This window comes from Camarhynchus parvulus, chromosome 4 (genome assembly GCF_901933205.1).
Source record: "Camarhynchus parvulus chromosome 4, STF_HiC, whole genome shotgun sequence".
Classification (NCBI taxonomy): domain Eukaryota; kingdom Metazoa; phylum Chordata; class Aves; order Passeriformes; family Thraupidae; genus Camarhynchus; species Camarhynchus parvulus.
In genome coordinates, this window is record NC_044574.1 from 12,119,679 (window position 1) to 12,145,123 (window position 25,445).

General features: G+C 41.3%; 1 protein-coding gene across 1 annotated transcript in view; it reads right to left on the reverse strand.

Moving 5' to 3' along the window:
- Nucleotides 1-21,167, reverse strand: part of TBC1D14 (TBC1 domain family member 14) — a 63,758-nt gene extending 42,591 nt beyond the window's left edge. The window contains exons 1-2 of the mRNA XM_030947427.1: nt 20,873-21,167; nt 14,770-15,505 (exon numbers count right to left, since the gene is read on the reverse strand). Coding sequence (XP_030803287.1) covers nt 14,770-15,505; nt 20,873-20,915 — 779 coding nt within the window. The 5' untranslated portion in view covers nt 20,916-21,167. The remainder of the gene's footprint in view (nt 1-14,769; nt 15,506-20,872) is intronic.
- Nucleotides 21,168-25,445: the final 4,278 nt, after the last annotated feature.

A 25,445-nucleotide genomic window follows, 5' to 3' on the forward strand; every position in this document is an offset into this window, starting at 1 on the left:
ACCTTTCTTTAGCATTCCTGGAGACCATTCATCCTCACTCTTTTAAAAAACAACTAAGACACTAAACCTCTTGCTGCACAAACATTCTTTACCCACCTGTTACAACACATTACTACCAAAAACCACAAAAACCTTGGAGACATGGTACCCTTTTACTGTATTTGATCTGCTTTCACAAAAAATTATTTTCCTAACTAAGCTTAAAAGCAGCTACCAAAACACATTAATTCTGAAGTCTCTCTGAAATGTCCAATATTTAGCTTAAACAGTATAGGAACAGTTATAAAGCTAGACATAAAGCTACTGAAAATTAGATTAGTTTTATTGACACTGTTAGTTTTTAATCATAAAGCAGTTTGCCAGACTTGCATCTTCACACCACAACCACTTTTTCTGTAACTGGACACACAGTACAGACCAGTCTTCATGATTTTGACAGCACTCAGCTCCTCCAAGAGCACAAATATTGTACTCCATGGCATGCCTGCATTATTAACGTAACTAATTTTCTTTTGTCCTACTGTCCAGTTTATCACATATTCAAATATGTCCAGGTTAGTTCTGTTATTTACTCACCTCAAGGCAGATTTTTCTGGAAACTGACTAATGTTTTTTGCTCTCTCATTCAAAAGAAAAAAAAATCCACTGAGACAAAAGCATTTTTTTCCTACTGCAATCAGCAGGCAGCTCCAGCACCTTCAAATCACAGATGCTTCCATTCTGACATTGCTGCTTTTCCTAACAGTTACCTCCTTAATGCCCTGTGCGTTGGTCCATCAAGAACACATTGTTTCTTACATAAAAAGTGTGATTGTTTGGGAAATAAAACTACTTTGAGTTTCACATTCTAGAAGAGCTGAATACATGTCTGTAACAGAAACAATCTAGGCACTAAGAAGTTGGTTTTCCTGGTCACTTTGTGTCAGTTGCCAGAAAAATATCACAGCTATACCAACACTGCTGGAATACAAGAGATATGTTCCATATGTGAAAAACAATTACGGTTATAACATCAAAGTGTGCTGAAATATATTCTAAGGTTAATAGTATGCACTGCCATCCTTAAATATGCATATATTTATACAAATTATCACATGCTTCTGTATCACAAGGATACAGTTACCTTGAAATTCAAACCAAGAACAGATTATCATATTAAAAGATAAGGACAAAGTGTTTATGTACAGGAACCATGCAAGTCAATTACATCTGATGCCAAAGCTAAGCAGTAACTGTACCTCTCCAAACCCTTTCAGCTATGCAGAGATTGTAAGGTAACTAAAGTCTGAGAGGATGCTTCAAGCAAGTTCTAAAACGTATCTAAGAATATAAAGCAAAGCATGGCAAAAATAACATAATAAAATCTACTGCTTTTAAATAGGATACACAATGCAAGACAGACTGGCTGTTCTTGCAAAAAGCTTTTTTTCAGGTTGTTATTACTGCAGAAGCAAGTAAAATCCAGACTAAACCATCTTCAGAGAAAACAAGAACTTTGAACATCAGGGCCACTGGAAGAGCCCTGTAAGGAGGCACATCTCTGTGACAGTTCTGTGCACATTCAAATCCTTTTGCAAGTAAAATGCTTTCATCACACTTCATTAGCACTGCAATAACACGAAAATTAAAGGCAATTTTCTCTCTATCTCAATCCACATTAGAGGTTCCTAGCACAAATGGATATACAAGCAACAACTCCTTCAGTCTCCTCTGAGGGATTTTAAGAACAGCAGCAGGTCTTTTCCCTGAGAGCAAAGTAAAGATGAATTGGAACGATAAATTGTAACAGCTCTCTGCAGCAAGTGCCAGCATAAAATGAACCAAATCTGAAAAGCCAGTCTCACACACTTCCTCTCAACTCAATTCCACAATCCTATCTACTTTCTCTTTAGCAGCAGCGTCATAATAAATAATCTGTTCTACAGCTTATCTAGCAGATGGGCACAGCACTTGTTCAGCTCACTCTTCTCTATCCCTACATTCTAGAGCACCAGGAATCTCTTCCTCCCTTTGTACTATGTCAGGGATTTCCAGTTCACTTTTAATTTTATACATATATAAATTGAACTGAAAGCAGCAGGCATGGTCAATATACAAATTTCATTCTGTACTGTCCTTTTCCTCAACCCTGTGTCTGGGCCTAAATCCCAGTGTTTGGTTGGTTCCACACTTTACAAACTCCAGAAAGTCTCAAAATCTCCCAAAGGCTTAACATTATCAGCAGCCACAAATCAGTAAACCAGAGGTAAAAGAGCAAACTACAATGTGTTCTTGCTTTGACTGAGGACACACAACATTAAACCCCGATCTGCCCCACACTGAAACACAGCAAAGGTAATATATGCCAGGATGGTATGGAAGGAGCAGAAGAGATGCCACTTAATTTGCACCTATTCTGAGAAAACCTAAGGAAAAAAAAAAAAAAAAAAAAAACCCAACAAAAAAACCCCCAAACCAACAAAAAAGCAAAACCAAAAAAAACCCAAAACAAAACAAACCAAAAAACCAACCCCAAAACAAAAAACAAACAAATAACCCCCCAAAAAAAAACCAAACAAACAAACCAACCAACCAAAAAGGAACTATGGAATGTTCTCTCATTCAATTTCTACAGAGCTTTGCAATAAATCAGGACAACACCACAGGGTTCTGAAAAAGCCACTACTTGAGATTCCTGAACTGAAAGTAAACCCTTAAAATATGCAACTGCCTGAGGAGGAAGTTTCTGCCATATATATATGTCAGAGCAAGTAACTCATAGCAAAACCTTTCATTTTTCTGCTGCTACAGCACCAAAAGGAATTATTTTTCTCCTATTTTTACACAGCTCCCTCAGATTTTCAAGAAAAGCACTAAGCCATTTCACTTCTGAGCAAATTCACTTAGAAAAATTCCACACTAAAGGTAACTTAAGAAGAGTTTACTAACAGAAAATGCATGTTAACAAGAAGCAAAACTTCTCTATTTGAAAAGACAAAACAAACCCCTAAACAAACAGATCTTTACTCTGAAGATGAGCCCAGAAATTCTAGGGTAAAAAATGTTAAAACTTCAAGTGTTTTAAGATAACAAAACTAAATGTGAAGTCCTAATGTAAAAAAGTGCTGACATGACTTGAAAGAAAAGATTACATGCTCATCATTAGTCCAGTTTCACTGTCCTCTTCAAAACTATCAGAACACATCTTGATGATTTACAATAGGGATATTAACAAGAACATCTGACATGATGCATGATGTCTGCAGCCTCATTAGTGTGGGGTCATTAGTGTCATGCATTACCTCTGCATTTCTGTTGTATGTGCCCACTATTTTACACTAAGTATTTGTAGCTGCTTATTTTAGAAAAGCCAAGCATAGAAGTTAAATTGAGATCAAATTTCAGTTAGAAAACTGCTTTTTCACAGTCCCCCACAAACAGTATTTGGCACCAAACAGTTGTTTAACCTTGTTATTTTAATTGAGCTGTGGAGAGGGATTACCTACCTGAAGAGAATTTAATTCTAAATCCAGAGTTAATTTTTACATACAAAGAACATCCTGTGGTACAGGACAGAGATGGAACAATCTTTTGCTTGAACATACAGATATTGCATCACCACTCTACACTGATCTGCCCAGCTGCCTTTTCTGTGGGGAAAAAGAGGAAGTTAACACCAAGAGGCAAGTTTAGCAGCGTCAGGAAAACCTTATTTTTTAATAAAATTTAAGAAATAATTCCATTTTGGTTCTCTAAGCACTGCTCAAATAAACTTAGAAAATAGCTGCTAATACATGTACTGTACATGTGTATATTGCTACTCTTTAGCAATATACTGTTGTGTATTTGTATGCTATCATGATCAGGCTGAAGCCTCAATCAATTTTTAAATTGGGATTCTAAAGATATTAGAATCACATCAGTAACAAGTATCCATACTATATCTGTTGATGCATTTTCAAGCTTTTGCTTTTAAAAAAAATCCAGCATCACCACTGCAGAAAGTTTATCTAGTTCTGCCCAATTTTCTTTCCAAAAAGACAGGAGGCCTGCAACACAACTGCCAGCAATTACTGCCCTGCGAGGAGTTGAGAGCAGCAGCTCCACAAGCACTCAGCTATTCATTTTTTCCACATTTCAGCTGTGCTTTGTTCCATACAAGGTCAGTCACTTCTGTGAAGTCACCTCTTAAGAGGTTACTCCTTTCCAGCACCCCCCCGTTCAGTACTCAAACCTATCCACTAAAGCAGCAGAGACAGCGCTGCCATGGCTTCTGTTGCCAATTTACTCCAAGTCTTGAAGTCAGTTGCAAAGCTCCTTCCTGAAAAGTCTCAAAGTCTTCTCAAGCCAGGCAGGCCCAACACTGAGCCCATTCGGATATCTCTGAAGTTGGGCACCACCAGAGTGAAGGAACTGATTCTCTGGCACATGTCACTGAAACAACGGGAAAAAAGGATGGGCTCCCACAGGAGCAGTCAGAGGGTGGAGCTGAGCCAGGCAGGCACACACATCTTCCCCCTCTGGACTTCAGGCAACACACAGTATCTTTTTACCAGAAGGCCCAAGATAACCAGATTACTGAAACAAAAGGGTAGAGGAGCTTAGGATTTAGGAGTTTTTGCAACTAGAGCATTTGGGTTATTCAGAAAATCTGAATTTCAGCTTTACTGTTGTGACTATTTTGCCAGGGCTCCTTAGATGAAGTTCTGCAGTACTTGAACTACTGGCATGCAGCACAGAATCACAACTGCAAGCAATAGAAAAGTGAGATGGCATGTGCTGCTCTGTGATAGACTTACACTGACCCAGCATAGAGATTACATTTCCAAGTAAATGGGTTCCTTACTCTTAAAAGGATGGTTGGTGTACATGGTTACATGTATGAAAATTGTCTAGAAACCGACCCAGCTCATGCAAACTGATGCAATTTCTTATCTGCATTTAACCAACACTGATTTGCAAATACAAGTAAATTTTTGTTACATGTTTTAAAAATACATACATCATCTCCAGCTCACAAGATGCATGCTCCAAATTTTAACTGTCTTTCAATTAAGGTTATTTTCCGAAGACAAAACAAGTGGAATTGTCATGCAGATTAACTACTGGAAGGACTTACCAGTCTCATGAGCACAACAGATGCAAAATAAGGACAGTGGAGAAAGTTCAAAAGGTTCAGTTTTGTAGAACAATTTTATCTTGAAACACAATTTTTCAAATGAGTATCAGACTGGCATGTGTTCTTAAGAAGCAAGAAAGAAACAGAGGCAAGTCAAAGTTCATTTCAGCTGCTTTTGAAGGAAGACCCTGAAACTCCCCTGATAACTCTGAACTACACAAGGAGAGACATTACTCCACAAGGCATCCAGAAAACTACACTGAAACAAGACATTTTAAATAACATACAGCACCTATTAAGCAAAAAAATACATTAAGATAAATTTTATTAAATATTTGCTGCATTGTCAGCAAAAATGTCCAGCCACCTTATCTGATGTGGTATTAATTTAATCAACATTATCCAGGAAACATTCCCAACAACAACATTATTTTCTTCTCATCTGCCAATGACCCTTTCTATTCTGTACTAATCATAACTTTTGCAACTTATCAATAAAAGAAGAAAAATTCTCACCTCTAGATGTTTCTATTTTTTGTTGCCTGATTAGTGGAGGAACAAGACTGACACATAAACCATGATGACTGGAGAACTGAAGGACTTGAGAAGGCACAGGTGTCAGGAGACCCACCAAAGTCTTCTGAAATGCCCTGAATCTACATTCTCCAAAGGGAAAAGCAACAACTGGTACCCATGACCCAGTAATGCTGGTTTCTAGAAATAATTCACTAGATGCAGTTCTAACATACCCTCCTCTAAAACCCAGATCACCTCTCAGTCAACATATACATCAACACAACCAACAGACAGAATACCATCCAAAAAGTTCAAGTACTTTGGCTACAGTGAAGAACCTCCATAAACAAGTCAGAAGTTATCCTTGGAATAAGATTCCAAAATTACATACAAAAGCAGGGTTTGCAGAATTTTGTCTCTGCAAGATTGCCAAAGCTCAGACTAAAAGAAGAATAATGCTTGGTTTATGGATAAACAAACCAACAGAAATAAAGCCAGACAGCCTACAAGCTGACCTGCCTATGAAAGAGGTAACTAATCACAGAGCTGTGCTTTGTAAATTCTTACCATATTTTATAAACAAAGTTTTCCAATCACTAACGTTCCAGTACTTCAGTAGGAATCAAAACCAATAACACTTTACAGTGTAACAGATACCTGCAGGTCTGGCAAAAAAAGACCTCCACAGCTGAGAGAAGCAGTAATACAATATAAGTTAGCAGTATAGGATACCTGATAGCTTGCAATAAGGTAACTTGGAAAATTCTCTAGATTTCTGGGGAAAAGAGCAGGGTTTGATAAACTATTTATCAAAACTACAGTATTCTGCATCTATCTTTCTTCTTACAGGTTCCCCTCATTTTACAGGGGAACAAAGCTGACTGCACTGAAGGATCCAAGAAATGCAAAGATAAATCAGGCAGTAACCCGGAGAGTTCAGCTTTAGAACTGGCTGCAGCAAGCCAAGAACTATTTTGCACATGGATAATGCACAGTGCTGATCTACCATGCAAATACTGAAGAATTCTCAGAAACTGAAGTTTCAGCAAGTAAAGACTGTCACACAAAATCAACACTCAGGTCCAGCTTCAAACTAATATATTAGCATCAACCAGCTATAATTAATGATCCTTTTCTAGCTGGCCAAATTCCCAGTTATTCTCATATTACCAGAGTAATTGAAATTCCATTCCTAAAATTTGAAAGTAGATTTCTTCATTGATTTGAAGCACTATTAGCACACAAATAAAAAAACAGAATACATGAAATGCCATCCTAAGCAAAAAGCTGAACCCAAATAAACCTAAGACCTTGCATCAATAGAAATTAAATATGGACCTGTCTGCATTAAGATCAACAGGAAAAAGTGAATAAAAGCTCTGCCTGGTACCTACAAGACCATATCTGTGTCTGGTGGGCTCCTGGACTACAACAAAGAATCAAAAACTGGAGGAAGTCCAATGGATGACCACTGTGATGGCCGGGTGCCGAGACCTACACCACACAAGCAGGGATGCTTGTGACAAAGGTGTTTTCATTCAGCCTGGATGACCATCCTCAGAGATGCAATGAGGAAAAAAACCCAATGAGGAAAAAAACCCAAGCTGCTGTAAGGCATGTTTCAAATGGATAAAAGGGGAGGGAAAAAAAATACAGTGGCAGAATATAAATCCTGACCTGTGCAGCCCAGGGAGGTTAACTCCAAGCTTGGATGCACTCACAACAACTGCTCAGGGTCCCAAGGAACTCCCTCTGGTGCTGAAGACAGCCCTGCACCAAGCAGGGGCTTAGGCACAGCTCCAGAAACCCCCCCTGAGCTGAGCTGCTCTGGATTCCACACTCACAGGAGGCTCCTGCTCACCAAGGGCAGTCCTGCTCCTTGTCCTACCTCCAACTTTATTTAGTTTATTCCTTCAGCTCCAAGGTGTAAATGACCCTAATATTTATTTAAGGGTTTTTTTTATTATTATTCTTATGATATGGCTGGAGAACTTTGGAGGCACTTAATGACTAAAAAGAGACTTAACACAAATAAGGAATGGATTCAGAAAAATTATGATTTCCATGTACCAGTTCTGTTAATAAAATTCTATGTAAGGATGAAAACTTCAACAGACTGTTTCTTGTTTGAGCCTTTTTAAATGTGTTTAAAACCAAAGCTAATATTGACTCCAACTCTTCCAGATTATGTAACACAGGAAGGGATATTGTGTAAATCAAAACATCAAGGAGCAAAAATTATATTTATTCCATCTAATTTCATCCTGCTCACTGCATTTTTCAGGAAAGAAAAAGTCAGCTGAACATTAAACAGTACTTTGATCAGATGGAAAGAGATAGAGCATCACATAGCAGTAATTGTGCTGATATTCTCCATTCCTCATGTCATCTACTTCTCACAGCTCCTTTTAACAAAGGAAAACACCAGTAAAGCTCTTGCAAATTAAATGAAGATACAAAGACGATCTAACCCACCCATTCATTAAACCTTCATAGAGACAGTGAACCAGAATGAAACCAGAGCTTAACTTCATTAATCTGAAATAGCTCCTAAAGTCTTGTGCACATCTGTGAGAAACTTTTGTAGTTCTCACTCTTTCTATTCAAAAGCAAGTGTGAGCAGTGCTGTATTGGGTCTGCATGGCAAAGTTTTGGTAGTGGTGGGCTACAGGAGTGGCTGCTGTGAAAAGTACTCAGAGGCTTCCCCCTATGTCTAACAGAGCCAATGCCAGCTGGCTCCAGGACAAACCTGCCATTGGTCAAGGCTGGGCCCAATGGGGACTGTGGTAACTTCCCTGGCATAACAGTTCAGAGGGGAAAAATCTGCTGCACAACAGCAGCAGCAGCCAAAAGAGAGGAATGAGACCATGTGGGAGGAACAGCCCTGCAGGCACCAAGGTCATTGCAGAGGGAGGGGGCAGGAGGTGCTCCAAGTGCCAGAGCAGCCCATGGTGAGGCAGCTGTGCTCCTGCAGCCCATGGAGGTCCAGGATGGAGCAGAGATGCTCCTGCAGCCCATGGAGGTCCAGGATGGAGCAGAGATGCACCTGCAGCCCATGGAGGTCCAGGATGGAGCAGAGATCCACCTGCAGCCCATGGAGGACCCCACATGCCTCAAGGACACTGACCCTGGGAGAACTGGAGCAGGCTCCTGGCAGTGCCTGTGGCCCCTTGGAACAAGGAGCCCATGCTGGAGCAGGTTTGCTGGCACGACTTGTGACCCCACAAGGGAAGGGAGCATGGGGGAAGCATTACAGCTCAATGCTGCAAGCAACATTCAACACTCATCTATGCTACAAATTTCATTCACCAGCCAGTATCAGACTTCTGTAGTGCTTCCCACCAGCCACTAGAAAAGAAACGTGAACATCACCGGCTTTGAAGTAATAACTAGACCACATTAAGTCCTCACTTACTGCATAGTTTTGTACAGTTACTAAAAAACCCTCCAAAACTCAAACTGTCACTAAGCAGATTTTCATTTAGTTTCTATACTGAACAAATGAGTTCAACAAGCCTCTTTGTTTAAAGTCTTGTTTGTGTAAAACTGTTTCCAGTTACTCAACAGCAAAACGAAGATGTTAATCTACTACTCTTTATACTAAAGAGCCACATCTCAAAATTTAGTGAGAAGTTTAAGGCTGAACTAAAAGAATTGTAATTGCAAAGAGTTAGATTATCCCACAAAAAGGGGGAAAAAAGGATTGCAATTAATTTAGACAGTTTCAGTTCAACACCTAGTGGAGAACAGGCCACATGACAAAGTTTAAAACTTCATTCTCTGAATAAGAGAGGAATTCTGAAAGCTGTGTCACACAATTTGCAAACCTTTATCAAAAGCAAAGGCTGTAAACTTTAGAATTCCAGCTTTCCACCTGTGGAAGATTTGCTTTGAGAGAGAATGTTAATTTCAGAAAATTCTGCAGATTTCTTCTGTTCCACACAGAGCTGTGGTAGTAAATACAGGTGGGGAGAGGGCTTTTAGTCAGTCAGTTCCAGTAGAGAGAGTGGCTGTCAAAGAAGAACTATCCAAAAGCACACTTTGAAGACTGAAGCACCTTTCAGATGAGCACACCTGAATGCCTCACAGGCTGCTGAAAGACTGCTGCCAGCATCCTGTGTTAAACAGATTCTCAGTGCCCATCCTGCTTCCCACACCACAGAAGCATGAGCTGGTTTGCCCCCATCTCTTCCCAGCCCTTTCAGCCACCTGCTATTGGCAACAATTTGCTAGAAATGTACCCAGGGAAAGCAGCAGGGAAGGACAAAACTGCCACTCAGTTATTCCCTTCCCTCCAACAGGGCAGTGAACCCTGTGGGGCAACTGCAGCACTGGGGAGCCCAGCCCACAGCAGCGCAGGGCAGCAGCCTGTGCTGGGGGGCCCTGCAGGTTCCCTCCATCACAGGCTGGAGTCCTTCCCATCAGCTTCTGGACAACTGCACCTCAGCTCACTTTGGTTTTGCTCATTTGTGGTTAGAAGCAGTGAACTTCTATCTGCCCCCACAGTGCATCCAGCTCTTTCTGTTCCTCTGCCTACACACTTCAGTCCTGCTCTCAGCCTCTCTCCTCCTGACCAGCCAATACTCTAAGAGGCTTCATTGAACAGAAACTTCCATAGAAGAGGAGACAGCATCATAATGAATATCTCGGATTAGTCAACTGCAATTATTTTCACAATTTTTCTTCCCTCCAGTGGTCAGCAAATCCCATTTTTGGAGACATGAAAGTGAGAAATCAGCACTACAATGCTCCTTGTCATTCTACCTTCCTTTTAACACCAAAATTATAGAAGTACAATAAGCTGTCCTCTCATTAAAAGCAACAAACAGCATTATAAAAGGGTCCTATCCATTAACACAGATGACTGACTTTTGCCATTGATGGACCTAATTCCTAAATTCAGAACTCCAAAATATGTGTGACCAGTAATCTCAAAACATGGGTGTATATATGTGATGTAAACATATTAAATTCATATGATTTCAGACTTAAAACAGTTACTGAAAGCAGTAGCTACTATTTTGAAATTTAAGATCTTTTTCTTATCAGATTACAAGTAAAGTCACAGGTACATGCTTCTACATATGGTATAGGATGCCAATCTTGCTCCAGAAGTTTTCTTCCAGAAATGCAGAGATTCTTTGCAAATAGTAAAATGTAATGTCCTTCTTAAAGCCCTTTATTTCATATGTAGTCCCTATGCTCCTTAGAGGCTTCCTGACATCCAAATACTTAGAAGACTAGGATTAAAAACTTCTAGGAGTAGCCTGAAAAAAAGAAGATACAGATTCTTGGGAAAACAGACAATATCCATGGCAGTGGACTAAGTAGACTTAGTCTGCTTGTAATCCATTAAAATGAAACAAACTGCATGGCTTATTATTTAACTGTACACCAAGTGACCCCTTTATGGTCACTCTCCATATAAGCACAAAAATCCTCATTCTCAGTTTCCAAAATGAAAATTGAAAATGATAAATGAAAAGAGCAACTTCTGCAGTAAGATCGCTACAGTCCTAATTCAGCAAAGCCATTTGAGATCCACACATTTAGAAAGTTTCAGCAGTATTGTACAGAAGTCCGAAGGTAAAACTCATTAACCCACACTGCTCTGGGTCAATAAGGCAAAGGAACAGACAAGCCATCGACCCTTTAGTCTCCCACCCAGTTATTTGCTCACACTAGTTTTCAACCCAAGTTCCTGCATATATTCAAATGAAGGAAATTAATTCCAGCTCAGGATTATGTAAAAGACCTCTGGGCTTTTAAAGCTGATACAAGTGACACTTCAAAACAACCAACATGTCAGATTTTTTTGTCAACAGTCAGCATTACAGCTTCTTTCAGAAGCAGTAATTCATTTTCATATGCCAACCTTGAGCCTAATGAGAGCACTGTACCTGTGGTGCCTTAAGCTCTTCCAAGAGGAAAGCTGTGTGTAAGCAAGAAAGCGGCCTCCTTCTCACTTTTGATCTTCCTGGCCACACCCAAAGATGCACCCAGCAGCCTGAGGAAACAACCCGACCTTATGGATACTCAAACTGCTGGAGACACAAACTGAGTCAGAGAAGCAGGCCAGGAAACTTTCTTCACCACAGTGCTCAAAGAGGCAGGGCAGGAGCACTCCATTCCCAAGTGATCTTGAGGGTGCCAGAACTGAAGGAAATAAGCCAACAGTGTTTCCTTTTTCCTTGATCTCTTCTACAACTCATTTTGTAAATGCAGTCTCAAACCAAAACTTCGTAACACACCACAGAACTGACATGGAATATGCAACCTTGTGCACAGTGCACATGCATACAGTCTCAAAAGGAAAAATGAATGTAGAGTGTGCCAAAAAAAAACTTTATATTCTAAAGCAGCTACTTCTCTAAGCATTTTCTTGGTATTGAGAAAGACTTACCCCTAGCCGATATGTAAGTAGCTTAAGCCCATGTGACCAAGCACTGGAGGCATCTAATTATTGTCAGTATTATCTCTACAGGCAGCCACAAATCTTAACTGACATGTCAAGGCCAAGTTTACTCTGATAAGATCAGAGAAATTAGCACATTCTGAGGCCAGATGGGGTTCAATACAAGCAGAGGTGCCATTTCAAGAAGCAAGGTTTCTCCTTTTTACCAAATATCAACAACCTGTGCAAAAAATTAAGCTGACTCATGTTTGCTCCCAATGGCTCAAACCTGTATCCTATTACCCAGAGAAGCCCCCAAAGAGCTAAACCTGCAGATTAAGGCTGAGTCTCTGCCCTGCAGCCGTACCCCATGACCATCAGGCTGTTACAAGGCAGTGTACAAAGCACTCAGGTCTCATTATTCTGTGTTGTACACATGTGTGCCAGCCACTGGCCGGCCAAGACCAATTTGCCTTTCTCCTGCCATGGTTCATGCTTGGTTTTCTGAAGTGAAGTTTATGCACTTAACCTGTGAGACTGAACCACAACTTTCAGCACAGAATGCAGTGCTAAGAACATACTCCTTTCTGGGACTTTGTTTACACCCACCACAGTTTGGAACAAACTGCTTTAGGAAGCTCCGTCACAGCAAGCTGGTCTTTAAAATGCCTCCTCTTCATTTCATACTGCACACAAACCCTGGTACAGAGCACAGGGTGAGCTGGATAGGAAGGCCTCTAGAAAGCAGCTACTTTCAAACAATACACTGGAAGACCCAGGTTCATTTACTTCAGTACTGGTATAAATTCTGGGAATCCAAGGAGCCCACAGGAACTCCAGGGAAGGGGAGTTTTCAAACCCAGGGATGGCAGATTACAAACACCAACAAAAACTAGCAAGGGCATGTTTTGAACCCTTACAATGCTGACAGTATAAATATAAACAGCACTCCCTGTGGCACAGAACAACCTCCGAGGCTCCCTGCTTGTTCAATACCTGTGAAACTCACCACCAGGTCTCATGACAGGAGACGGTGCATAAAATACGGGGGCGTGGTGTGCAAGTACAGACAAAAAGTGGGCAGCTCTTGTTTCCAAAACAGAGCAGGAAGTGGATGCCAAAGGGGAGGATATTCAAGGTCGGGTTACAGACTGAGCACCTGGAACTTCAAAGCCGATCATCTAGTTTGAACTTAATCCTCATATTCTTACAATGACATCACCAAGTGACCAAGATTATCTGCTCCTCATTTAAAAGGCAGTAATGACAGCCTTTGTTTCCTGGCATTCAACCTACTTGCAAAGATTCAGGCGAAAAAGCTCACTCTAGTGAGTACTACAGTTTCTGCAATACTGCTAAAACCACCACAGACTACACTAGAACAGAATTTGGACACGTGGCTTTGCTGTGTTGGATAAAAAAAGTTGAGAAGTGGTTAAACATCCTACTCTGAGTGGGGTCTAAATGTGCCTGTTCCACCCTGCTCCCTTCCAGGCTGAAGGACAGCATTTGTTTGAGTTAGCAGTTGTGCTACCAGAATGGGTAACAAAAGTTTATGCTTTGAAGTGCTGAGAAGCCTCCTGCTTCAGAATTAAGTCTGGTTCCATGGCAACAAACTGACAAGGGTCCACAAAAGCATCAGCACCTCAAACATGACTGATGACTGGAGTTCTGCTGCACAGTACTTTAACCTAAGAATAAAAATCAACAAAGGCTTCAGTCAGCTTAGGTCTAAACAAATTGATTTTCTTAAGCTTTGCAAATAAGGCAGCCTTTCAAAGAATGTTTTTTGCCAGTTCTTGAGGTATATTAGCCTACTTGTCTCATGCAAAAGAAAAAATTGCATGAGGAAAGAGATACTAGCTGAAGCCATGTGCAAATCAGGTTATTTACAGCCAACTCCGCTTGATGTCTAAAATTTCTTTCTAGAACAATTTATTTTAAATATATCAAACTTCAGATGATATAACTTAAAAATAAGAAACATTATGAAGGCCTTACATAACTTCAAAAAAGCACCCACTAGCAAACAGCTCAACCCCCCAAAAGTAGATTAGTCCTCTTCCTTATTCCCCACTTCCCTGGGGTATCTGCATTTAGAACCTTGTCATTCACACAAAGGCCACATTTAGAAACTGATTTGGGTAGCTAATGCCACCATTTCAACAAGTAGGTGACACTATGTCAGATGTTTTCATTCCACACAAAAATTAAGGAAAAAGATATTAAAAAAGCAGTAACTGAAACTTGGAAAGATCAGAATAGTCATACCAAGTGTTTGTAAAGTATTTGTATTTTAAGCTTCATACCCTTAGAATGATCAATAAAATATTCCATCACTACTAAACTACTTATGAATCTTCAGATGTCAAAGTTCTTTAATACAGGTATGGATTCTACCTATATTTATCAATTTATATGACACAAGATTAAAGACCTTGGCCAAAATCACAAAAGATATCACTGGAGAAGCCCCTGCTCAGAAGAAAAAAGACCTTGTTCAGAAATCCATTCACTGTAATATAGAAGTAATCTTCCAAGATTTAAGATGCTTCCATACACCATGAACATAACATAGAGCAGAATGCAGAGCCTTACACCCCAGCAATATTTGCCTGTTTACTCATAACAGAAAAAATATGTTAATACCGATCTAAATTAAAACACCAAGGTATTATATTTTTCAAAGTGCAATATCAAAAAGGACCTTTCTCCTAAGATCTTACACAATCCATTAAAATATATTTTATGGAAACATTACCTAGCAAAGAAGTTTGTAAAAGGTCCCAGTATTTTCCGTTTACTGTCCACGTCTGTCCCATGACAATACTGCTGCTGGCTCTGGTCATTGCTGTCTCTAGAGGAATTCAGGGTAACATCCGAAAAGTGCGCCTCGTCAGTCTCGAGATTCACAATTGCACTTGAACTGCTTGTGACCACAAAGTCCAAAATGTCTTCGTTGCTAACTGATAAGGTTGTTGACAGTTCTGTGCTAAGACTAGACACGCTACAAACAGAGATGTCATCACTTCGATTGAGAGTTTTTGAGGTTGGGCTGTAAAGTTTGACGGTGTCATAGCCAGTCCTGGGGAAGGTGGAGGATTTGCGCACGGCGTGCTCGTGCTCAGCAGCCAGCGCATGCGGAGGCACGTACGGCGGCAGCGTGCACGCGCTCTGGAAAGCCCTGTCAGGCACCAGCTCGGGTTCTGACTGCTTTCTCTTCACATTCAACACACTGCAGTGAACAGGCTCTGGATTTCCTATTTCTAGAGTTGGAATACCAGAATCCACTGATTTAAGGCTATGACAATCATCTAAAGCACTGGACAGCAAGCCAGGTCCATACTCAGGCAATGAGAGATCTCTCGGGCTCCCAGAGTTCAAGTTTTGAAGGCCCTGGATACTGCTGCCCACTCTTGCATCCACAATTCCCACGAAGGTCAAACCATTTAAAGAGTTGGATAAATTTGCATCAGTTGTCTTGGCCCAGCTGGTAACTGGTTAAAAAGAAAGAGAAGATTAGGAGTTTGCAGGAAGGCTGTGATTTGTTCTCGACTGTTTGTTTTGTAGGGTTGGTTTTTTTTCATGGTTGTTTCTTGGTTTTGTTTCTTGGTTTGTTTTTTTAATGCACTCAGTCCTGTCCTAATTTAGGCTTCTAATTAAAAATTATTTGTCTTCTCTTGGATATGATTACTATCCCTTCCCCCAGCATGAACAACCAGGACAATGGCAACTTAAATTAGGCTTCTAGCAAATGTGAAACATGAAAAGCTTTTCATAAGCAGTTTGTGCACCTATGTTTGCTCCTTACACATCTCCTGAGAGTGAAATTATGTACTGTAAAACCTGCAGTATTTTAATGTTCCCTGTCAATATTGAGGCAAATAGATGAGATTTATTTTAATACAGTCATAAATTCATATTTGCTGATGTCAGAGAGCTACAAAACTTGTTTCCATACACTTAGACCAGATTCCTAATTGTTCATTTAAACAGAATTTCTCAGCATTCTTTTGGAAACTATAAAACTGATAATAAAATTGTCACAGAAGAGATTGCATAATGTATCATTGTTGCATTAAGGAAGAGATGCAAAATCTGAACAGCTATAAAGCTATCCACAGAGTCAATGTTTTGACAATACACCAATGCACTTCCTCAGTGCACATTTAGTAGCAATGACATTTGCAAATACAGTGTATTTACTGCACTCAGGGACTGTGATCCTCCATCCATGCTGTCTCCCCAGGGGCTGCCAGCAGGTCAGTTAATCCAGACAGTGCCCCAGTTCCAGTTTGAATCTGAATGACCTGCAAAGCAAGGGCTGTCAAAAAGGAGCTACAGGTTGGATGCACCAAACTTAATGGCAACTTTTATACACTGGGAACACCAACATGAATACTGCCCTGGATTCCAGAACTGCTACTGACCCTTTAAACACTATATGAGCTATATAACACCATATATTACACAGATCATCTTTCCATATGAGTAGCAAATTGTCTACAGCTTTTCTGAAGTTTGCAATGCAATTACTCTGCAGCAGTTGGCAGAACAAATATGCACATATTGCTTCAATTTCTTCGCTCTGAAACACTCTGGGCTAAGTGTGAATGAGTGAAGAACACTCATTCCATCTTGCAAACAGACTGCTTTCTAGACAGATTTTTCTTCAGCTCCTGAAGCCTGGTCTCCTATTCTTTCTCAAGTAGAGCACTCAATTAAAGGTCCTGGTTGTTCTCTAGAAGGTCCTCCCCACATTCTATTTTTAAAAAACAAATGCACACATACCCCAAAAGAAAACCCAAACTTCTCAATCCAAAAGTCGGTGAAAACTGCTATCTCACAGCATTCTAAACCCCTGGTTAATGTCACCTGAGCCCTGCCAAACACCAGGGTTTGACACACATCCATTCTTAGATCTGAGGACATCAATACAGTTTGGCATTGTGATACCAACAGGCAGTGAGCGAGAGAAAACTCATTTCAAACATATTGCACTGGTCCAAACAGAATTTTTTTTTCCGTAAGTTTTCAGTCATGTGGAAAGTTCAGGAATCTAACTGTACTTTGTATGCTATACTGAATCTTTAACTTACTACCTAAACAATATTTGCTAGCAGATATGAAACTCCAGTTCAATCCACTCCTAAAGTCAGGAGTGGATTGCAGGCAAAAGTCAAGGACCAAAAGTCAAGGACCAACAGCTCTGGATATTTCATCTTTTAGACTTCTTCAGAACTTTTTAACAGCCATATATGCTACCCATCCAAATCAATCAATGCATCAATTGCCTAATCCTCTGCCTAAGCAAGGTTTCAAGTGTATTGTTTTGACTAAAAAGCTTGTGAAGATGTGTGAAGTCTTTTCTTAAACAGTTGCTATAGCAACTTTTTTTTTCATATTACCATGGTTTGAAAAGTTTACATCCCCTGCAATTAAAGTATGTTTTGAAATAGCTGGCACATCAACTGTGTACATTATAAATTCTTTATTCGCTAAATTAAAATTGCAACGGCCAGCAAAAAAACAAGCAACTCTAAACAGCAATTCTTGAATGCAGGCAACAAACTATACTCAAGGAGTCAACAGTGATAGTTCAAGTGTACAAATAAGACGGAACATGGAGCATTACATATAATTACTGTTGTATATACTGGAATCTCCTGTTCTCAAACCTTCTTACTTGAATTCACTTGTTTTTTAACGTAACTCTGACTTTGTTCTTCTCCCTGTGTTCACCTTTATTCCTCCATATTCTTCACGTTGCTCTTCAAATCCACAGCCCACCCCAGCCCCTTTTGTTACCCTAAAGCATATACACGTATACACTCCAGAACAGGGTAACCAAGGGCTTTGACTTACAAGAATTCAAACTTATGAATGCATCTAGAAAGTGCAGTCCAGGAAACAAAACACAAATGTAATCTGTCAGAACAGCTTTGATGATGTTTGGGTAAACAGTACAAGCATGTTCCCGTAATGAATTCCTCCCATGACTGCCTTTACTTCTGCTCAATGATTTTCCCAAGCAGCAACCAGTCCTTAGCTTAATTGCACTGCTCTTCTCAACCAAGCTTACACATGGTAAGCATTCAAGGGACCTTGGCAGAGTCAGTAACTACAGCAGCTCTAGAGGCCAAATACTGTAAACAAAAGAATTAGAAAGAAAAAAAAAAGTGAAAATAGCTTCTGTACCCAGTGTGGAATGTTATTTTAACTTGACTTGGTATTTTTTCAAGCAATAAATTTAACAGGAAGAGATCCTTTAAACAGGCAAGCAAGAAATGCAGAAGTATATAACACTACAGCTTGCTGGAGCAAATTATGCAACAGCAAGTTACAAAGGTTTTACACAGTTCAGCAAAACTGTGGGAGGTTTTGAAGTGTACCCATCAAGGGCTTTAAATGAAAACTTGAGAAGCAGTCAGCTCTCAAGAACACACAGGAGAACTCCTTGATTCATTTTGGGTTAAGTTGTTGTAGGATTGTTTTTAAGGATGGAGTGATATTCATACTCTGTTTTAGCTGCCTCACTGGTAAGTGCAAAATCTGACAATTTATGTCAAATATTCTGTCATGTACTCCAATGCTAACTTCTTTCCATAAAGCATTTATTAACATAATGATGTTGAAACATTATCATCTGAGTACCATAAACTGAGAAATAGCATGCAATTTTGTCTGCACAAGATTCATAATCCCCATTGTTTATTAAAATATATTACAATTGGAATAAATTCAATATTTGTAAAGTCTTAACATCCCATGTCCTATAGAGAACATGATCTCATAAGAGGGAACGTCCCATAGGAAATAACAAGGAAAAGGGAGTTAGGAAAATACAGCCAAGGTCACAAGTGGCAATGAGAGAGCAGGTAAATGTTATTTACTCATTAACACTTCCAACTTAAGCGCTAAGGAGCACATGATAAAGACAGTTTTGTAGCCAGGTTCAAAATTAACATCAGGACACAACTATTCACACAAAGGGCAGCTAACCTGTGCAACTCTGTCACAGAACACTGGGGATGCAAGAAATTTACAACTAAGCTTGGGAATACAAAATCACTGATGATTCCTAAGCAAAGACAAACTCAGAAAGGCTCTAAACCACAAGTATCAGAGCTTCAAGAAAACATCAACATACATTAGCTCTGCTTTCAGACCCTCTCCTAGGTACATTTTTTTCTGACAGGTGGAGTTTCCATCTGTCTCAGCAGGGCTGTCTGTACAGCCTCACATTCCCCAGATTCTGATCACAGCATGCAAGAAGGCAGGTTCTGACAATAACCAGAGGCTTTAAAACACCTTTTGGCTTTGCATATCACTCAACCATACAGAGGGAACAAGTCATATTTGATTATAATTTCTAAGATCTACAATAAAATGGCTTTTTAACCCACTTTGATATAAAAGTTAAAGATAACAGCAATGCCAAACCATTAGAGTAAAACAAAACCAGAAAGATGCAAACTCAAGGCCCGTTATTCCAAGTTTGCTGGGAGTTATGATGCAGTTTAAGCAAGCAACAAGGGTAAGACAATAATTTGCAAAAAAGGCTTTCTATTTTCTTGCCTCGCAGGAATGAGAAGAGGAATGATTGCATATACAGCTCAGTTTTCAAAGAGTTAGTATCACACATTATCTCTTCAACACTTGCTTCTGCCAGGAATTTTTCTCAAATTTTTAAGAACAAGGAATTTCTTCAATTACAAAGTTGCAACTTTTTTTTCCTCTTAAAGGGATTTTTTTAAATTAATGGCTTATATTCTGCATGCTTTTGATATTATTTTTAATGCATGTACCAAGAAACACATTGCTGTTATCAAGGGCAGCTTTGAGTGACCTTGGTGCACAAGAGCATCAAACTCTCAGTTTTGTTTATTAAAGATTTCTTTGTTCCATTTGTGTGCACGTTCTAACAGCCACAGTATTGCCAGAAGTGAAGAACTCCTGAAACTAGAAAAAGTCTGCCTTTTAACTAAACATGGGATACTGCAATTAAGGTTACCTATGTAAGTACTGCTGAAACTTTACTGGCAAAAAGAAAAGAAACTAGTGGGGATTTTTTTGTTTTGTTTTAATTAAGATGACTATTATCTAACTCTCAGCTGGTGACCTTTTAGAAGTGTGAGCTTTACAGAGCTGGCTTCTGAGCGGAGTGCTCGGAGAGTAATCATAAGTAAGCCATTCACCGCTTTCCGACTGTTTTTGCTCCGTCAGGCAGGCAACACAAACAAGTTACAGTGCTCTGCTAAAGCCTCTGCTCCAGAAGCGCTTTACAGGGCTTTTACCCTCCCCGCACCATTATTACTGAAAACTCTGTGAACCACGTTAAATTAGCAGCAATGTCGGGAGAACTTCAGCTACGGTGAGATGTAGTTTTGTTTGGTCTTTGGGAATTGCCTGGGAGACCTCGACTAGAAGAGAGGCAGCGAGATAAAAGCTGCTTCCTTCTCACGGGCTCAACCCGGCTCGCTCTGCGAAGGTTCCGAGCTAGCGGCCTTCGCTGACAAAACAACCCAAAGAAACTGAAACAACCGAAAGAAAAAAAAAAAAAGCCACAACCAAAGCCTTGAGGAAGCAGCGCTCACTCTTCTCTGCGGTCTTCAACAACCCACTGGTGAGCACTCCGAGGGCTCAGCCCACCTGCTCCTCTCAACTTTTTTACGTGGCCACGGCCGGGTAAGCCAGCCCGGCAGCCAGCGCGGCCCCTCGGTGCTGAGGCTGCTCCCTCCTGCCCGCCCCGCTGGGCCCCGGGCTCTGCCCCTGGCACCAACAGGTACCGCCAGCACCCCCAGCACCGGCGGGGCTGCGCCGCCCCCGAGCAGGAACAGCCCCGAGGAGCCCGGACACCTCACCGGGGTAGCGCTGCCCTCCGTCGCTCTCGTCACGTTGGGCCATGCCCGACGCGCCCCACAGCCGCTGCTGCGGGACTAGGAGGCGGCCGGTGGCTGCGGCGGGCACTCCATGTCGCTGCTCTCCGGTCCCCACGGAGCAACGCCGGGTTCAGCGCGGCTGAGGCGGAGCAGCCGCCCCTCGCCGGGCACCCCCTCGGCGTGGCGCGGGGCCTCCCATGGCGGCGGCGTACACCTGGCTGCGGGACAGGTGCCGGGCTCCTCCGGCGATGCTCCAACCCCCGCAGCCCGGACTCCTCCCGCCCCGCCTCCGCTCCCCCTGCCCGGCACGCCGGGGACGCCCCGCCCGCCGGGAAAGGGAACGCCTGCGCGCAGGGGGGCGAGGGGCGGCCGCCGCCGGGCGCCATTTTGAACCACCTGAGCGCCCGTGGCGGGATGGGCGGCGGTGTCCGACTGGCTCAGCAGCGGAGGCGCCCCGGGAGAGGGGCTGTGGCTCGGGCGCTGGTTCCGAGGAGCCCCCGGAGCGGAGAGAAACGGGGCTGTGGCTGAGGGTGCTCGTTCCAAGGGACCTCGGACTCGGCGGGAGCCACTTCTTGGCCGCCAGGCGCTGCAGCCCGTCCCGCGTTACTGCCGGTGCCGGCGGGCGGCCCTGGCCGTCCCCGGGGGGAGCAGGTGGGCGGGCGGGCTGCGCTCGTGTTGCCGCCTGCGTTTAGGGGCAAAACAATTCAGTGGGTTTGCAAGTGTGGGCTATGGAACGTGTGGAGACATCGTGTGCAGGTGTGTCCCTAGCTCTGTGGAACTCTGGCGTAACGCTCTGTAATGCCAAAAGTGGAAGCTCTAGGGTGGTAATTGCGATTTTTGGGGTTTTTTTTATCTTTCCATTCTCTTCACCTTCCGTCTCAAAGTGCGTCCTTTTGCCGTTCTCATGGTGGAGCTGTGCACACCCTACTCTACCCCCACACTGATTTCCGAGCAGTCAGCACCTGACAGGAGCAGAGCTGTCGTGTTTCCTTATCATCTGTGAAACTCGGCACTGCTTTTGCTTTCTGCAAAGGTCACATGTTTTGCGCCTAGGGTCGGTGATCATGTCTCTAGAATAGTGGTAAGATAAAGCTGTCCCCCATCTGAACCGAGGATTTAAGCACTCCCGTCACCTCACACCTCTCATGTCTACACTGAAGCTGGAAGTGTGAGGGCAGCAGACACAGAAATATCTGAACTTGTGTTGGGGCAGCTGGTTCGCTATGAAGTGGTGCAAACCCATGATTGTTCAAGCTTTGATATGGGCAAGTTACACTTGAATGAATTGTGAGAGGCTGAGGTAAACCTGTACAGAAGTACTTGCCACCATGACCCTGTTAACACCAATTCCATACTATGAAGATAAGAATTAGATTGTTATGAAACTGCTCTGAAAATATACCATCAATCAAAAATTATACCTCTGCAGATAGTTTGTTTCTGTGACTGGGTCAGTTCTTAGTCTCCTGTATTTCTAAGATGGGGATCAACATAAAGTGGTTTAAGATTGGCACTATCTTTTCCATATCTTCTTTTGAAAATTACTATCTCTGTAAGAGAGCTTCCATATTAAAGGTAAATAAAAGCAAACAAATTTTGAGGCACTATAAACGTGTTTATATGCAAAAGATTTTTGGACCTTATACTCTCACTAATTCCTTTTTCTGTATTAAATTTTTTCTTCTGTTTTTGAGAGTATGAATCAATTCTTCTGTTGGAGCAACCAGAAGAGAGTATTGTCATCATAATGTGTCATTGTACCTAGGTCAGTTGTTTGGTTCCCAGGGTAAATAAAATAATGGAAACAGTCAAGAACTCTCTAATTCTGCAGAGTACCTGCACAGGAAATAATGATGCTCCCAGCTTAATATAATTTAGGCTGAAGAAACAATTAGAAAAACCTGCTGCAGAATCCTTCAGTGGTAAGCAGAGCATATAGAAAGTCACAGAAAATTGCATCCCAGTCAATATTAAAAAAAAATCACCCCTCTATTGCACATGAATGGCCGTGTAACTCATAGGAAAGGGGAAGTAGCATTTCTGGTTGTCATGAGCTGTTACCAAAGGTGTTTTGCATTAGCAGTTAGTATCAGTCTGTTCATGCCCCCTCCATCCCAGGTAAGATAAGTTTCTGTCTGCAAATGTTGTGTATTATTACTTTTCTGTTTGGGGAAAAGCTGAAGGTCTCACACTGTGACTAAGTACTGTGTCACGCCAGTAGCTGTGATGAAGTGTGGCATGTGCTAATTACTGAAAGGAAACAGAACAGGTACTGCCAGGAAGTACAAAAGCATACCTCAGCGTAAAGGGGACCTTTAGCACCTTTATTTTGCAGCAGCTGTGCAAAATTTAAGTCCACACAGAAGGGCACACAAAAGTCAGCTCTTCCTGTTTAAACACATGGGTTGTAAGTAAATCCTCAGAATGTGATAAGTTAATTGTGGCACATAAAATCAGCATCGTTATTATCAGTCTTTTGCCACTGATTCAGGGTCAAGTAAACCTGCAGCACACTTAATTTTATAGAAATCCATGGAATAAAATCATGTTTTGTTTAAAGAGTGTCTTGCATGCAGCTGTTGTATAGAAACAAAATGTTACATAGAGCAGCCTCAAACTGGCTATTGATGTTCACCTAGTGGGCAAAAAACCTTCTATGTGTCTATTATTAGCCTGGTGCTAGAGAATTTAATTTTTTTTAAACATTCTGTTCAAAAGCTCTGTCACACAGGCTCATATTAATGCCAGCAGAGTTCGATATCCCAGGTTTATGGTTATTCTGCAAGAAAGCATGAAGAGTTTTTGCTCTCTTCTGTCTTGGTGATTTCTCTAAAATATGCAGCATATGATAAAAGTACACCAAATACCAGTCCTTCCTCTGTTTCATCAGAGTCAGGAACAGAAATGCAATTTTCTGTCATGCTTCTGATGCCTGTAGATGTGAGAAAGCATTCTCTGCTTAGGCTTTCAGTTCTGTTTTGAAGCTTCAGCAATTTCATAATTGATACAACTTCAAATTTATTTTTTAAGAGCTAGATGAGAACATCTAGATCGAATTTTAATTCATCACAAGCCAAATGTGATGCAAGCAGCTTTCAGAGCCAGCCAAACTGAGCTTCATTTGAATCCACTGTGCAGCTCTTCAAAGTCAGTAATTCTCTGTTATAAGCTAGAGGACAATTTTTTTTTCTTTAGTTTAAAGAAAATATTAGCATGTTGTGAACGTACAGTAGTTGTGCATCACTGTGAGCTGACCAAGAGCTCCTGCCTCCACTTGCCATCGCTGTGATTTAAGGCAGGGCTGGCTCACCCAAGCCTGAGTGCAAGGGTACCAAGTGTGGCAGTGCTGGACACTCCCAGCTGTTATCCATCAGACCACGAGACAGAGAAGGTCTCTCTGAAAAGCAAATGTTAGCAATACAGGAGACATTGCTCCTTTTCCTCCTTGCTTTACAGAATTACCTGTAGGCACAGTGAAATAATCCATTCATGTTATATGGCACAAGAAAAGGGAACAATGAATATATTCAGGTTTCTACTGACTCATAGCAATGAAAAGGGTAATAATTCTGTGAAACATTCAATACCTTGGAAGCAAATGGTGATGCTTTTGAGGAATGAATATTATGCTCGTCTACTTCAGATTCATCAGAAATTAATTTTATTCACACAAAACTATTTCTGCCTGTCTGTATTTGATAGCAGTCAATTTTCAGCATGACCACCATCTGCACAGGCATTCCTACCTAGAGGTGGACTATCTGTACATCAAGCCATTTTAATAGGTTTGGGGTGAATCAGGAACAGCTGGAGAACATGTTGTTAGATTATCCCAAAAGGCTGCCTCTTCCTATAGGAACTTAGACCTTATACAGGATGAGGAAGCCACTGGGTAAGAACAGACTGAGATGGTTTCCCTCCATGAGACAGCAAGAAAATGAAGAGCAGAAAAGACAGGGGAAAGTGTGTGAGACTTTCCAGCATGTTTGAATTACTGATATTACTGAAACATGATGAGTGACAGGATTGTTTCTATTGCTGTCTACAAGCTGTTTGGGAAAGACAACATGAGTAATAAGGTGTGAAGGAGTAAAACTCTATCAACTAAAAACATTACTCCCTGCATAATATCTCAGAATTGCAGAATCCTGAGTGCCCATAAATAATCACTCACAAAGCCTCCACGGTACCTCTGTTACAGATCTTCACTCATCACTAAATCATGCCAGAGAAGGAAACATGGTCGTTATTATGCACAGCTGCATAATGAAAAGCTGGAGTTCTATAACAGATTTATTCTCTTAAGCAAGCACTATTTAAATTACATTTCCAAAAGAAAACAGATCTATTCTGGAGCAGTTGCCAACATGGCAACATCTATTGGAATTCACTATGAAACAAAAAAGAAGTACTGGACTGAAAATCAATTGTTGTCTAGACCTAGTAGGGATGAAGGAAACTAAGTAGCATTCCGTTTGGGCAGGTAACAGATTATTATGCCTCCATGGAACTGCAGTGATTCAAGGAATTTAATATTTTTGTACTGAATACAATA